The following is a 13939-nucleotide window of genomic DNA, read 5'->3' as shown; positions in this document are numbered from 1 at the left end:
AAAGCAGTGATGTTTTGGGGCTGTCGTTGGGCAACATGAACTTTCAAATCCCTCCACAGATTTCCTATGGGGTTGAGATCTGGAGACTGGCTAGGCCACTCCAGGACCAATGTTCCCTCTAATTTTTTGTTTGTCTGGGCAGAAAGACAACCTCCCTGAGCACACTGAGTACCATTGTGAGCAACATCATCATTGCTCGCTATGGGCACACACCAGTATCACACCTGCCATAAGCAGGTGCATGTCTACTACACATAAATGATTTAGTAATAATAAAATGTAATGATTCATATCTACGATGGGCGGCCCGGCGGATGAGTGGTTGGCGCGTTGGCCTCACAGCTCTGAGGTCCTAGGTTCAAATCCAGGTGAGTCCACCTGTGTTGTATTTGCATATTCTCCCTGGGCCTGCGTGGGTTTTCTCTGAATACTCTGAGTACGTTTTCCTCCCACATCCCAAAAAGATGTATTGTAGGCTGATTGGACACTCTAAAATTGCCCCTAGGTATGGGTCTGAGTGTGCATGGCTGTCCGTCTCCTTGTGCCCTGCGATTGGCTGGCCACCGATACAGGGTGTCCCCCACCCCTGGCCCAAAGTCAGCAGGGATAGGCTCCAGCACCCCCCGCGAGTGATAAAGTGGATAAAGCGGTTCAGAAAATGAATGAAAAAATATCTATGAATAAAACATCTTCATAAATGCCATTAGAATATGCACAAATCTGACTTAAATTTTACCTTATTTTATACATCTGTCCTTCTCACGAAAAACATAAGAGTGACAGAGCTACTGCCACTGGCTGCCACATGAATAAAAAAAAGTTTGGATTTTATTTTGTGCGCGCAATATGATTGCTGCTGCGCGGAGAAGATGAGAGTAGTGCGCAATTGCACACGCGCGCAGCTTAGAGGGAACATTGTCCAGGTTCTTGAAATTCTTCCTACGAAGCCACTCCTTTGTTGCCCTGGCTGTGTGTTTGGGTTCATTGTCATGCTGAAAGACCCAGCCACGTCTCATCTTCAATGTCCTTGCTGATGGAAGGAGATTTTCACTCAAAATCTCTCGATACATGGCCCCATTCATTCTTTCCGCTCTCTAGCGAACCGCGGATGTGTGTTTACTGGCTTCAGCAGGGGGACACGTCTGGCAGTGCAGGATTTGAGTCCCTGGCGGCACATTGTGTTACTGATAGTAGCCTTTGTTACTGTAGTCCCAGCTCTCTGTAGGTCATTCACTAGGTCCCCCCGGGTGGTTCTGGGATTTTTGCTCACCATTCTTGTTATCATTTTGACGCCACTGGGTGAGATTTTGCATGGATCCCCAAATCGAGGGAGATTATCAGTGGTCTTGTATGTCTTCCATTTTCTAATAATCGCTCCCACAGTTGATTTCCTTACACCAAGCATTTTATATATTGCAGATTCATTCTTCCAAGCCTGTTGCAGGTCTACAATTTTGTCTCTGGTGTCCTTCGACAGCTCTTTGGTCTTGGCCATAGTGGAGTTTGGAGTGTGAGAGTCTGAGGTTTTGGACAGGTGTCTTTTATACCGATAATGAGTTAAAACAGATGCTATTAATACAGGTAACGAGTGGAGACCTCGTTAGAAGCTAGACCTCTTTGACAGCCAGAAATCTTGCTTTTTTGTAGTTGACCAAATTCTTATTTTCCACGCTAATTTGGAAATAAATTGTTTAAAAATCAAACAATGTGATTTTCTCTTTTTTTCCACATTCTGTCTTTCATGGTTGAGGTTTACCCATGTTGACAGTTACAGGCCTCGCTAATCTTTTCAAGTTGGAGAACTTGCACAATTGGTGGTTGACTAAATACTTATTTGCCCCACTGTATTTATTGTTCCTAGCTAATTAAATGTTAACTGCATGTTTTGAAATATTACTGTTCCTCCTGACAGGCTTTGGGCAGTTCAAGGTGGACCTGAAGACCAAATCTCAAAGTGGCATGGTGAGCATCTTCCTATTTGTTTCTTGCATTTGTTCTCCTCCAGACCAGCGCCGGCAACCAGTGACTAGAAGCAGTGTTTGAGGCTCTCTCATCTCTCTGTCCTTGTGCTCTTTGACTCCCTCCCTTCCTTCTTGACTATGCGGTGTAGATGGTAAGATTTAAACTTGATCATGATATTTTCATAATTTATTTCAAGCTTCTTTTGTCCGTCTTCATCTTCTGTATTCCTTACTTGAATTAATGTATTTAACTCATTGGGTGGGCCGGTGGTCAAGTGGTTAACGCGTGGGCGTCACAGTTCTGGGGTCGAGGGTTTGATCCAAGGTCGGTCCTCACTGTGAGTGGATTGCATATTCTCCCTGGGGTTGCGTGGGCTTTCTCCGGGTACTCCGGTTTCCTGCCACATCCCCCAAAAATGCCGGTTATGCTGCATGAACACTCTGAATTGCCCCTAAGTATGAGTGTGAGTGTGAATGTGCCCTGCGATTGGAAGGCCACCGTTTCAGGGTGTCCCCCGCCTGTTGCCTGTGGTTAGCTGGGATAGACTCCAGCACTCCTTGCGACCCTTGTCTGCACTTTAGTTGACTGATAAATACAGTCATGCCTCTACTTACGAATGCCTCAAGGTACGAAAGTTTCAGGTTACGAATTTTTTTATATGGAAATGAGTGACTCGAGATACGAAAAAGATCGAAGTTACGAAATCCCTCCAAAAGTAAATGCATTTTCTTATGCATTATTTTATTTTGAATTTGCATTATTAAGCAATTAAAAACTGTACAAATGCACTGTGGAACATATTTTCACACACAGACATAGGGCACACGTAAAAGTCTAAAATGTACTACAAAGTGGGTATCTTTCGGTGGTGGTAGAAGGGGCTCTTGCCGCCATCTGGCGGACAAAAAGGGTATTACATCTATAACAGCCGCGAAGGGAGATATTTCAGCGGCGCAGGGCACATTTTCATATGATTTATTTATTTTAAGACATGGTAAATCATTTCCTTATAATTTTCTCTCATTTTAGTGTTTCCTCACATCTTTCATAACAAAATTGGGACACTTTGACCAATTTTAAAGGGTCTACCGTATTTACTCGCATATAAGCCGCTTTTGTCAGACAAAAAATGATAACTGAATCAAGGGTACGGCTTATATGCGCATAAAAACACGACATGCAAAAAACTGCAAATTGACAGCCGCGAAACGATGACGTCACTTTAAGATAGCGTTGGTGCGTGACGTCACGAATTCAGGCCGATACATTCATTTATTTCAAAATAGATAAAAAATAAACATAAAACGCTAAACAAAATGTATTTTGACGTCTATGAATGAAATTCAAGATAAAAACGTACATTTCTTGCATAACGGGAAAAAACTCACGTTCCCGTCAATGCTCGCTCGGGGCACATCCATCTTACCCAGGTCCAGGGCAGCCATCTTACATAGGACACTGACGTATCAACCTGTTATGATCACGCTGCGTCGCTGGGTCGTCGCAGCGCGATCGGGGGTATCTGTTACGGTCGCGCCGCGTTGTGCGCCGCGACCGTGGATGTAGGTAGGGACCCAAATGCAGGAGGCAGGAGAGGACGAGGCATTAGCGTGATAACGAGTCCTTTAATGCATCAACCAAAACGTGGAAAACAAACGTGGCCGCATGCGGCGCGCATACGGACAGAGGCAAACAGAATGGCAACAGCATAACGACCGCTAGCTACCGCTAGCAACCGCTAACAACAGTCAATGGTGGTCATTGACAGTGAACGATAGAGTGATGATCCGGCGACGTGTGATGACGCGTCGCTTACTTAAATACAGGAACCGAAAGTAATCACTGGATTGGCTACAGCTGGTACGTGTCGACGGCAACCCAGGAGGGCCAAAAGGGCACTCCTGACAGTACCTCCCCCCTAAGGGACGGATTCCAGACGCCCCAAAGCCAAATGTCCATGAAAAGCGGAAAAGCAGCCAGGGAGGGCGGGCGGGAACTGTACACTTGGTCCGGGGGGCGTCCGCGCCAGCCCGTGAAGCAACGAGAGGTTGGCCGGTCCGGCGGGCGTCCGCGCCAGCCCGTGAAGCAACGGGAGAGTGGCCGGTTCGGCGGGCGTCCGCGCCGGCCAGAGACGAGGCGAAGACGTGGTCGGTCCGGCGGGCGTCCGCGCCGGCCGATGACGAGGCGTGGGCATGGTCGGTCCGGCGGGCGTCCGTGCCGGCCGATGACGAGGCGTGGGCATGGTCGGTCCGGCGGGCGTCCGCGCCGGCCGATGACGAGGCGTGGGCAGGGTCGGTCCGGCAGGCGTCCGTGCCGGCCGGTGACGAGACGTAGGAGAGGCCTCTCCAGCAGACCTCGGCGCTTGGAGAGGAGTGGGAGTAGCCGGTCCTGCGGGCCTCCCTGCTGGTGCTTTGGGTGCTGGCCAAGCCCCCTGCCTTTAACAGACAACGGAACTTTAGCATGGTCGTCGGGTACCTTACCCTGGCTGTTCGGGGGGTCGCCTGCCCCCTCGGTCGGGAGGGCAGGAGGGTCATTCTCGCCGTCGCCGGGCCCCTCGGTCGGGAGGGCAGGAGGGTCCCTCTCGCCGTCGCCGGGCCCCTCGCGCAGGGGCGCCGGAGAGTCCCTCTCGCCGTCGCCGGGCCCCTCGCGCAGGGGCGCCGGAGAGTCCCTCTCGCCGTCGCCGGGCCCCTCGCGCAGGGGCGCCGGAGAGTCCCTCTCGCCGTCGCCGGGCCCCTCGCGCAGGGGCGCCGGAGAGTCCCTCTCTCCCTCGCCGGCCCCCTCGTCCAGGGGCGCCGGAGAGTCCCTCTCTCCCTCGCCGGCCCCCTCGTCCAGGGGCGCCGGAGAGTCCCTCTCTCCCTCGCCGGCCCCCTCGTCCAGGGGTGCCGGAGAGTCCCTCTCTCCCTCGCCGGCCCCCTCGTCCAGGGGCGCCGGAGAGTCGCTCTTGCCTTCGCCGAACCCCTCGTCCAGGGGCCCCGGCGCGTCGCCACCACTTCCGGGCGGGCAAGAGCTGGGCGGGAGAGAGCGGGGCGGGAGAGAGCGGGGCGGGAGAGAGCGGGGCGGGAGAGAGCGGGGCGGGAGAGAGCGGGGCGGGAGAGAGCGGGGCGGGAGAGAGCGGGGCGGGAGAGAGCGGGGCGGGAGAGAGCGGGGCGGGAGAGAGCGGGGCGGGAGAGAGCGGGGCGGGAGAGAGCGGGGCGGGAGAGAGCGGGGCGGGAGAGAGCGGGGCGGGAGAGAGCAGGGCGGGAGAGAGCAGGGCGGGAGAGAGCTGGGCGGGAGAGGGCTGGGCGGGAGAGGGCTGGGCTCGAGGAAATCAGCCGGGGTGAGGCGGAAACCGGGCCGGCCGAAACCGGCAAGGATGTAATTTATCAGTCTGGGACTTGGCCAAACGGAGCTCGGCAGAACGGAGCTCGGCAGAACGGAGCTCGGCAGACCCGCCGGGACCGGAAGCCTGGTTCGTGGCTTCGGCACGGGTGCGACTGGCGGCCCCGGTGGCAATGGGAGTATTGTGCGTGGCTTGGGCACGGGAATCTGCGGAGCTGGGAGCGGCGTGGTCGGCCGCGGAGCTGGGAGCGGCGTGGTCGGCCGCGGAGCTGGGAGCGGCGTGGTCGGCCGCGGAGCTGGGAGCGGCGTGGTCGGCCGCGGAGCTGGGAGCGGCGTGGTCGGCCGCGGAGCTGGGAGCGGCGTGGTCGGCCGCGGAGCTGGGAGCGGCGTGGTCGGCCGCGGAGCTGGGAGCGGCGTGGTCGGCCGCGGAGCTGGGAGCGGCGTGGTCGGCCGCGGAGCTGGGAGCGGCGTGGTCGGCCGCGGAGCTGGGAGCGGCGTGGTCGGCCGCGGAGCTGGGAGCGGCGTGGTCGGCCGCGGAGCTGGGAGCGGCGTGGTCGGCCGCGGAGCTGGGAGCGGCGTGGTCGGCCGCGGAGCTGGGAGCGGCGTGGTCGGCCGCGGAGCTGGGAGCGGCGTGGTCGGCCGCGGAGCTGGGAGCGGCGTGGTCGGCCGCGGAGCTGGGAGCGGCGTGGTCGGCCGCGGAGCTGGGAGCGGCGTGGTCGGCCGCGGAGCTGGGAGCGGCGTGGTCGGCCGCGGAGCTGGGAGCGGCGTGGTCGGCCGCGGAGCTGGGAGCGGCGTGGTCGGCCGCGGAGCTGGGAGCGGCGTGGTCGGCCGCGGAGCTGGGAGCGGCGTGGTCGGCCGCGGAGCTGGGAGCGGCGTGGTCGGCCGCGGAGCTGGGAGCGGCGTGGTCGGCCGCGGAGCTGGGAGCGGCGTGGTCGGCCGCGGAGCTGGGAGCGGCGTGGTCGGCCGAGAAGCCTGATCAGGGGCTCGAGCGTCCAGGCCCTGCCTCTGCTTCTCCCTGCGACGTGGCGCTCGCCGCCGCCTCCGGGAGGGCGTCACAGCATGCCGACCACCACGTGGTGGCCCATCGTAGCTGGCCAGCCAACCAGGTGAAATACTTCGCTGCTGCGCCTCCCCAAAAAAACAAGACGGGCGGTGTTCGAAACTCCTACCGGAGCCCCCCCGCCGGCCGCCACCCGGTGGTCCTGTGTAGATGGCCCGCGGACCTGGCAGATGCTGGGCGGGGTAATCCAGGTCTGAGTAGTCGGAGGGGAAAATGCGATCCTTCTCCAGTGGGGCATAACGTTCAGCGTCTTTAGTTGGAGCGTATCGGATTCCGTATCGGCTAAGAAAATAGCCGTCCCAGACCGAATCTCCAGCATCCAGCTCACCTAGCCGCTGGCCGTCCTCCTCTTCAGAAAGGTCGGAGTCCCAATATCCAGCCTCTAAGTCTATTAGCCCCCCGTCGTCCTCACCTTCAGAAAAGTCCGTGTCCCAACGGACAAAGACTTGGCGTTCCAAAGGGGCCGAGGGAGGCTGGCGTCGACGAGCGCGTCGGCGCGAGCGTGGGTAGCCTCCCGCTGGGTCCATTATGGCCGGATCATTCTGTTATGATCACGCTGCGTCGCTGGGTCGTCGCAGCGCGATCGGGGGTATCTGTTACGGTCGCGCCGCGTTGTGCGCCGCGACCGTGGATGTAGGTAGGGACCCAAATGCAGGAGGCAGGAGAGGACGAGGCATTAGCGTGATAACGAGTCCTTTAATGCATCAACCAAAACGTGGAAAACAAACGTGGCCGCATGCGGCGCGCATACGGACAGAGGCAAACAGAATGGCAACAGCATAACGACCGCTAGCTACCGCTAGCAACCGCTAACAACAGTCAATGGTGGTCATTGACAGTGAACGATAGAGTGATGATCCGGCGACGTGTGATGACGCGTTGCTTACTTAAATACAGGAACCGAAAGTAATCACTGGATTGGCTACAGCCGGTACGTGTCGACGGCAACCCAGGAGGGCCAAAAGGGCACTCCTGACACAACCTAGTTAAACGTGCTTTGATTGGCCAGACGCAAGTAGCCTTGATTTTGAAATAAAACAAAATTCCCCTTTGATTGTTATAAATTTCGTATGTTTTCCGTTGTTTTCATTAAAAGGCAAGTTATATCCTTCTTTTCATTCAGGCACCTAGGCGGACAGCTTGGAGTCAGTCCTATGGTTGTAGTTTGAGTTGTAGTCTTTAGTAGAGAGCACCGCGAACGTTTCCAGCGGAGTTTGATTCAGTGTTCATCAAAGTTGACTGGAATGTGTTGTCAAAGAAGAATGCTCTACATTGTCAATTACTTGGATTGGATATAAAAGAAGGTGGAGAATCATCTGTGTGCCTTCGTCTCACTCTCTGACCGGAGGATCTGGGTAGATGAGGCAACGCTAAGCTAATTTGCTAATATTGATTTTTTTCATTGTATTTCTTGTTCAAAAGTGACAACTATTGGAGTAATATGAACCATCGGAAGAATTGAGATATTTTGACATTAGAAGCAATATGGCTGCCACAACATCTTAAACTTCTGGTAAGAAAATTGTAATTTCTGTAATAAGAAAGCATCAGGTTCTCATCAAGATAGACATTTATTTTTTCAAATAGAAAAATTTTATATTCTGCATTTACAAAGACAGGCATATTAACTTCCTTATGATATTGACCCTAATAATGTGCTTTTGATTCATACAGTACCTCAGAAATACCTCTTGTGATGACTTTTCTTAAGAATTTCACCTTCAAAATAACAATTTGAATGAATATGGAGGTGAAAATTGGGAAGCAGGGCGCGGCTCATATGCGAGAAATTGTAAAATTAAAACATTTCAAGTCAACTTTCAGGGTGCATCTTATGCGCACGGGTGGCTTAAATGCGAGTAGATACGGTATTCGCATTTTTTGCTATTAATCTATCCTTTCTAAAAGATTTTCCCTTCAAATTTAACTCATTTGTACTGCCTTTTAAAACCATGAATATGGAGGTGAAAATTGGAAATCAGGGGGCGGCTTATACGCGAGAAATTGTAAAATTCACACATTGCAAGGCAATATATGGTAGTTGGTAGTTGTGTGAGTACCGTGGAACGAATTAGAGAATTTACATATAAAGTACACCTATTTACAAAATTTTTAAGCTACGAAAAAAGTCTTGGAACCAATTAATTTCGTAAGTAGTGGTACGACTGTATATCTTTAACTCATTGACAACCACTGATCATGTTTCAATGCCAGTGACCCTGATAGACGTGCAATCGGTTTTCCCTTTGACGGTGTTTATCATAGATAAATAATTCACTGCTGATGGCTAAGTTTCAGTGCCATTTACGGTGATTGGCATCAAACATTTGAGCGGGGGGGGGGGGGGGGTATGTTATGTGATAATGCATAGATAAATCGCAAAAAAAAACATGAATCCCAAGGTTAGCTGGCTAATTAATTTATTATTGGCTCACCTGGGGAAGATCTCATGCTTTTAAACTAGGAGGACTGACTTGCGCATGTTTCATAAATAGCAGCAGTGGGGAGGGGAGAATGAAAATTAGAGATATGATCATTTACCTAATTGGGTGATGAAGTCAACGACTAATCAACTACCGTATTTACTCACATATTAACTTATGATATTGACACTAATAATATGCTTTTGATTCATACGGTATCTCATAAATACCACGTGTGATGATTTTTCTTAAGATTTTCCCTTCAAAGTAACACGTTTGTACTCCTATTGAAAGCCATAAATATGGAGGTGAAACTTGAGAATCAGGGAGCGTCTTATACGCGAGAAATTGTAAAATGCAACAATTTTAAGGCAATTTTAGGTTAATCGTACCAGGCATCCTCATCATTGCTATGGCCAATCCCAGATGACTTTGGACGAAAGGCAGACACCATAAGGCACCATAAACTGAATCGCCAGTCAGCCATAGGGCCCACAGAGAGACAGACAACCATTCAAACTCATAATCAACGAAAATTGAATTTAGAGCACAAACAAGGCCCACCGACCGATTGGGTGCATGGACCATTTTAGAGAAAATTTTAGACTTTAAAGTGCGCCTTATAGGTTTAAAAATATGGTACAAAAAACTTGTTCAAGTGTTTAGTTAAATAGAGGTTTTGAGTATGAAACAAATAAAAAATGAGAAAAATCAGGCAAAATCATCTTAACTCAAACATAAAAAGCGCAGATGTTTAGCATTTTTCTTTCTAAGCAAAGTGCTGATCTGAATTGTCAATTTGTCATCTACAAATCTTAAACCAAAATTTACCAATCTTCGATTCACTTTTCGTAACGCTTACCGTATTTTCACACCTATAAATGTGATAGGGCGCAGTCTCCTTTGCGGGTATATTTTCTGTTTTTTGTCAATACATTGGACGCCTCGTCCGATAAGGCGATAACTTGACACTAGGCTAGCGTATGTTATGCGAGCCGTTAGCGTATGTCATGCTAGCCGCTACGTATGTCATGCTAACCGCTAGTGTATGTTATGCTAGCTGCTAGCGTATGTTAGGCTTGACACTAGCGTGTTCTTTTTAAAGACAGTACGAGCAAAACTAAGTTTGATAATGCTTTATTGAGGTCAAAGGTACACCCTGATATAAAGAGTTCGGCGTTTAACATGCTAGGCTCCACTGTCAGTCAGAGTTTTGTATTCCGGGAACATGAATGCAGCTTTGGCCTACACTTAAGCCCAGTCATCAACAATCCATTGTAACTCGCAACACGCATCACTCCCAAGCCTTTGATTCTCCTCGCTGTTATATCGGCAGCGACAATTCATTCCAAATGGTCACGTAACTCGTGCGACACTGCCTGCCCAAACTACAATGTTGGCCATCCGTTAGCAAAGCTGTTAAATTGTGTTCGAGCCATGGCTTCAGTCCATTTTCCAAGCGTTCACACCCGCATTGTGTTGTCATTAACGCCAGGCATTTCCTCTGTATAGCTCTGATATGCTGTTTCTTTAAGTATTATATAGTGTTTTTGAGAGTTAAAAGCCATGCAAGCACACAGAAGTCAAATGCCTTGCCCCTCCCCTGGGATGTTTTTAATTGATTTACCGTAAGTAGCGTGCCGGCAAGAAAAAAACAGTCACGCAAGCTGTCAGGGCCATACAAAAATTGACACCCTTAATTGGTGACCACCAAATCGCTGGGCCCAAGGACACAGAGAATCATTCATGCTTACACTTATACCTAGGGTAGTGTTCAACCATGCATGTTTATACCTTCACTAATAAGACAGTAATTAAAGATAAATCACCAATTCAAATGCAATCAACTGTCATTCGTAGAATTAAAAACACAAACTATATAAAAAATAATATTTGTTCATGCTTCAGCCATAACGGACATCCTCGCAAGGGTTGCTGTAGCCTTTCCCAGCTGACTTTGGGGGAAAGGCAGACTATACCTTAGACTGGTCGACAGTCAGCCGTAGGGCACACAGAGAGACAGACACAATCATACCCAGCGGGAATCGATCACACGCTTCCCCGCACTGAAGTCAAGCTGATAAAGCACTACACCACCAAGAGACCTAAAAATAATATTGATAAATATGTTTTGATCAATCCATAACATGTAATTTGAAAGCTAGTTTAGCATTAAATATGAAATAGGTGAGAAATTTAATTTTTGTTCTCTGCTGATTAGAGTTAAATGTTTTGATTTAGCTTAAATGTCATCTTATCCTGCAAAGTGTGTATGTTAAAAAGTTTGAAATTCATTCATTAATTTATTTTCTGAATCGCTTATCCTCACAAGCGTTTCGGCAGGGTGCTGGTGCCAATCCCAGCTGACTTCGGGCCAGAGGCGGGGAACACCCTGAATCGGTGGCCAGCCGCTCACAGGGAATAAGGAGACTGACAACCAGGGACTGTAAAAAAATATTTTTTGTCCCAAAAATTAATTTGTCTTGCTAAGTAAATCAATGGGTGGTACGACTGTTTAGCGCGTCAGCCTCGCAGCTCTGGGGTCTTGGGTTCAAATCCAGGTCATGTCCATCTGTGTGGAGTTTGCATGTTCTCCCCGGACTGCGTGGGTTTCCTCCGGGTACTACGGTTTTCTCCCACATTCCAAAAACATGCATGTAGGCTGATTGGACACTCTAAATTGGGTAGGTATGGGTGTGAGAGTGCGTGGCTGTCTGTCTCCTTGTGCCCTGCGATCGGCTGGCCACCGATTCAGGGTGTCCCTCGCCCTTGGCCCGGAGACAGCTGGGATAGGCTCCAGCACCCCCCGCAACCCTAATTTGGATAAAGCGGCTCAGAAATTGAGATGAGAGATGAGAAGTAAATCAATTTTAATTTTTGCCTAAAAAATAGTTTTAATTTTAAAAATAAAATTAATAAAACTGTGAGGCCGACGCAAGCGCCGGCCCACCCTAAATTGGAAATCAAATTATTAATTTTTTTGCTAATCAGATTTTCATAATGGCGGTGCCTTGAAATCTGTTTTAGTGTGGAAACTGAAATATGCGAAAGTAACTACCGGCATCTACATTTTTGTCAAACATGAAGTTACTTAATGTTCAACGGAACTGCACGCTTGATAGGTTCACCAATAGGCATTCCCAAATGCATGCACAAATAAAGAGACAAGACAATCTTCTGGGTTTTTCATTCATTCACTGCGTGCACCAGTAAAAGAGTCCCAGAGGGAAAAATATTACAGTAATCCCCTGAATATCTCAGATATTGTAGGACAGACATGGCTGCGATAATCAAAAAACTGCGAAGAAAGATCTGCCGTATCATTTGTATCTCGAGGCACTCATTTGCATATAAAGAGCTTTCGTAACCTGAAAATTTCGTACCTAGAGGCATTCCTAAGTAGAGGTATGACTGTACAGTACAATTATTAAGAAGTGTATTCATGAAATATTACAGCTATCAGCATATGATGGGGAGTTGTGAGCGCTGTTTCTTTATTTTTTTGCTACAAATATGCTTTTGTCAAGGACATGAAACTGTCAAGACGATTGCCATATTCCATGGCAATGACCGTGTTTTCATCAATCTCTGGGACACTTTGCTTCAAACGGTGAGCCATATTGAAAGTTTCTAGCCAATTTTTCAAAGTACTAAGACTACTTTCTTCATCGTTATTGCCGTAATTGTTTTGGGGGAAATTAATCTTCCACTTCCACCTCCGTGCTGTCCAGCCATTAATTAGCCGTCCTGGGAGCTCTTTTTTCAGTACAACAACGTCAGCCCGCTGCACCGACTAATGGAATCTTAACTTCCACGTCCCTCTGCCGTTGCGTCCAGCCATCCTCACCGCCCAAAGTGCTCGATGGTGTCCGCCGTAACGTCGCTAGGAGCTTTGAAACATTTCTGTCTAAAATCTATGATCCTCCGCTGCGGCGTTCAGCCATCCTCGCCGCCCAAAGTGCTCTCTTCTCGGACAAGGGTGATGGCGTACGCCGTAACGTAGCCTGGGGCTCGCATTTCTGATAACACCTTTACAGAGGCTCACGACTGCTCAAAAAGCTCTATTTTCAGATAAAAATGACGGTGTCTCCTCCCACTGTCACCCGTTTTTTTTTTTTTTTTTATCGTTGCTGTGTTGAGTGACAGTCCTGTCTTCCACCATTTTCTTAGTGGCAATCGGGAGGCAGGAATTTTGAACTTTTTTTTATACTGCGATACAGTGAAGCCGCTGTGATGGCCATGGCAAGACTGCTCAGGACTGAGGCCTTCCCGGCTTCAATTGCCGACCAAACAATCCTACGGTGACCATTGCTACATCTAAAGTAGCGGGATCAAACATACAAATGGGACGATGTTGCACATATTCACTTAAAAATAAAGAAGACACCAGACAGACAAAGTTATCTAGCATTTAATTTTTGGCTAGCATAGGAACAAATTAACATAACTCGATACTGTTATTTCGCCTCTTGACTGTGTCCACCAATAAAAGAGGGGGGCTTATGGGGTACACGGGTATTTTATTTGTTCCTAAGGGAATTAGGAGTACATTTCACTAATTGGAGTAGGGTGAATGGCCCTGATCAAGCCATTCCTTCTCCATCTATTAGTGTAGGAATTAATGTATTTTAGGAACGTGTTGGGAATGAGTTCTGTTAGGTATTTCTTTTTGGTGCTTTTTTGCCTGAGTCTCTCTCATGATGTTGCGTTAATTGATTGTTTGATGTCCCCTTTGTGTTTCAATGCTGTTGGCCACCTGCTATATATGTACCCCTATGTTTTGTGAATGAGTTAGTCTTGTCTTGTCTAAGTGAGACAAAGTAGATGTCTCATTATTTTTTAATGCTTTTTGTCCTCTTTCTCGTCGGGTAGGGTTTGCTCTTTCTTTTTTCCTTTTTTTGCTAATTGACACTAGTTTTTTTAAATGTATATTTGGCACAATAAAACTATGCTGCCTTCCAAACCTCCCGCTGTTTTTGGCCGCACCCACGATTTTTGGTGAAACCCGTTCGGTGGTCTATCACAGCCGCGAAGTGAAGAAGGATCTCAGTATTCTGTGATTTAACACATTCAGTGCCATTGATCACATTTTTGTATGTGTGCATGTATGTATATATATTTTCTTATTGTATTCTTTACTATTTTTTTTGCAAGTGTGAACTCTGATGCATGCACT

The 13939-nt window shown here is 49.1% G+C and overlaps 1 protein-coding gene across 4 annotated transcripts in view; it reads left to right on the top strand.

Moving 5' to 3' along the window:
* LOC144090489 (non-selective voltage-gated ion channel VDAC3) overlaps positions 1-13939 on the top strand; it is a 46158-nt gene that overhangs the window by 21493 nt on the left and 10726 nt on the right. For 2 of the 4 annotated variants that reach the window (XM_077621975.1, XM_077621976.1), the window contains exon 3: positions 1913-1962. The exons of the other annotated variants lie outside the window; for them this stretch is intronic. In XM_077621975.1, the coding sequence (XP_077478101.1) occupies positions 1913-1962 (50 nt within the window). The remainder of the gene's footprint in view (positions 1-1912; positions 1963-13939) is intronic. 4 annotated transcript variants of the gene reach the window in all.

This window comes from Stigmatopora argus, chromosome 16 (genome assembly GCF_051989625.1).
Source record: "Stigmatopora argus isolate UIUO_Sarg chromosome 16, RoL_Sarg_1.0, whole genome shotgun sequence".
Lineage (NCBI taxonomy): Eukaryota > Metazoa > Chordata > Actinopteri > Syngnathiformes > Syngnathidae > Stigmatopora > Stigmatopora argus.
Note: the sequence above shows the minus strand (reverse complement) of the source record. Positions and strands in the feature narration are given on the sequence as shown.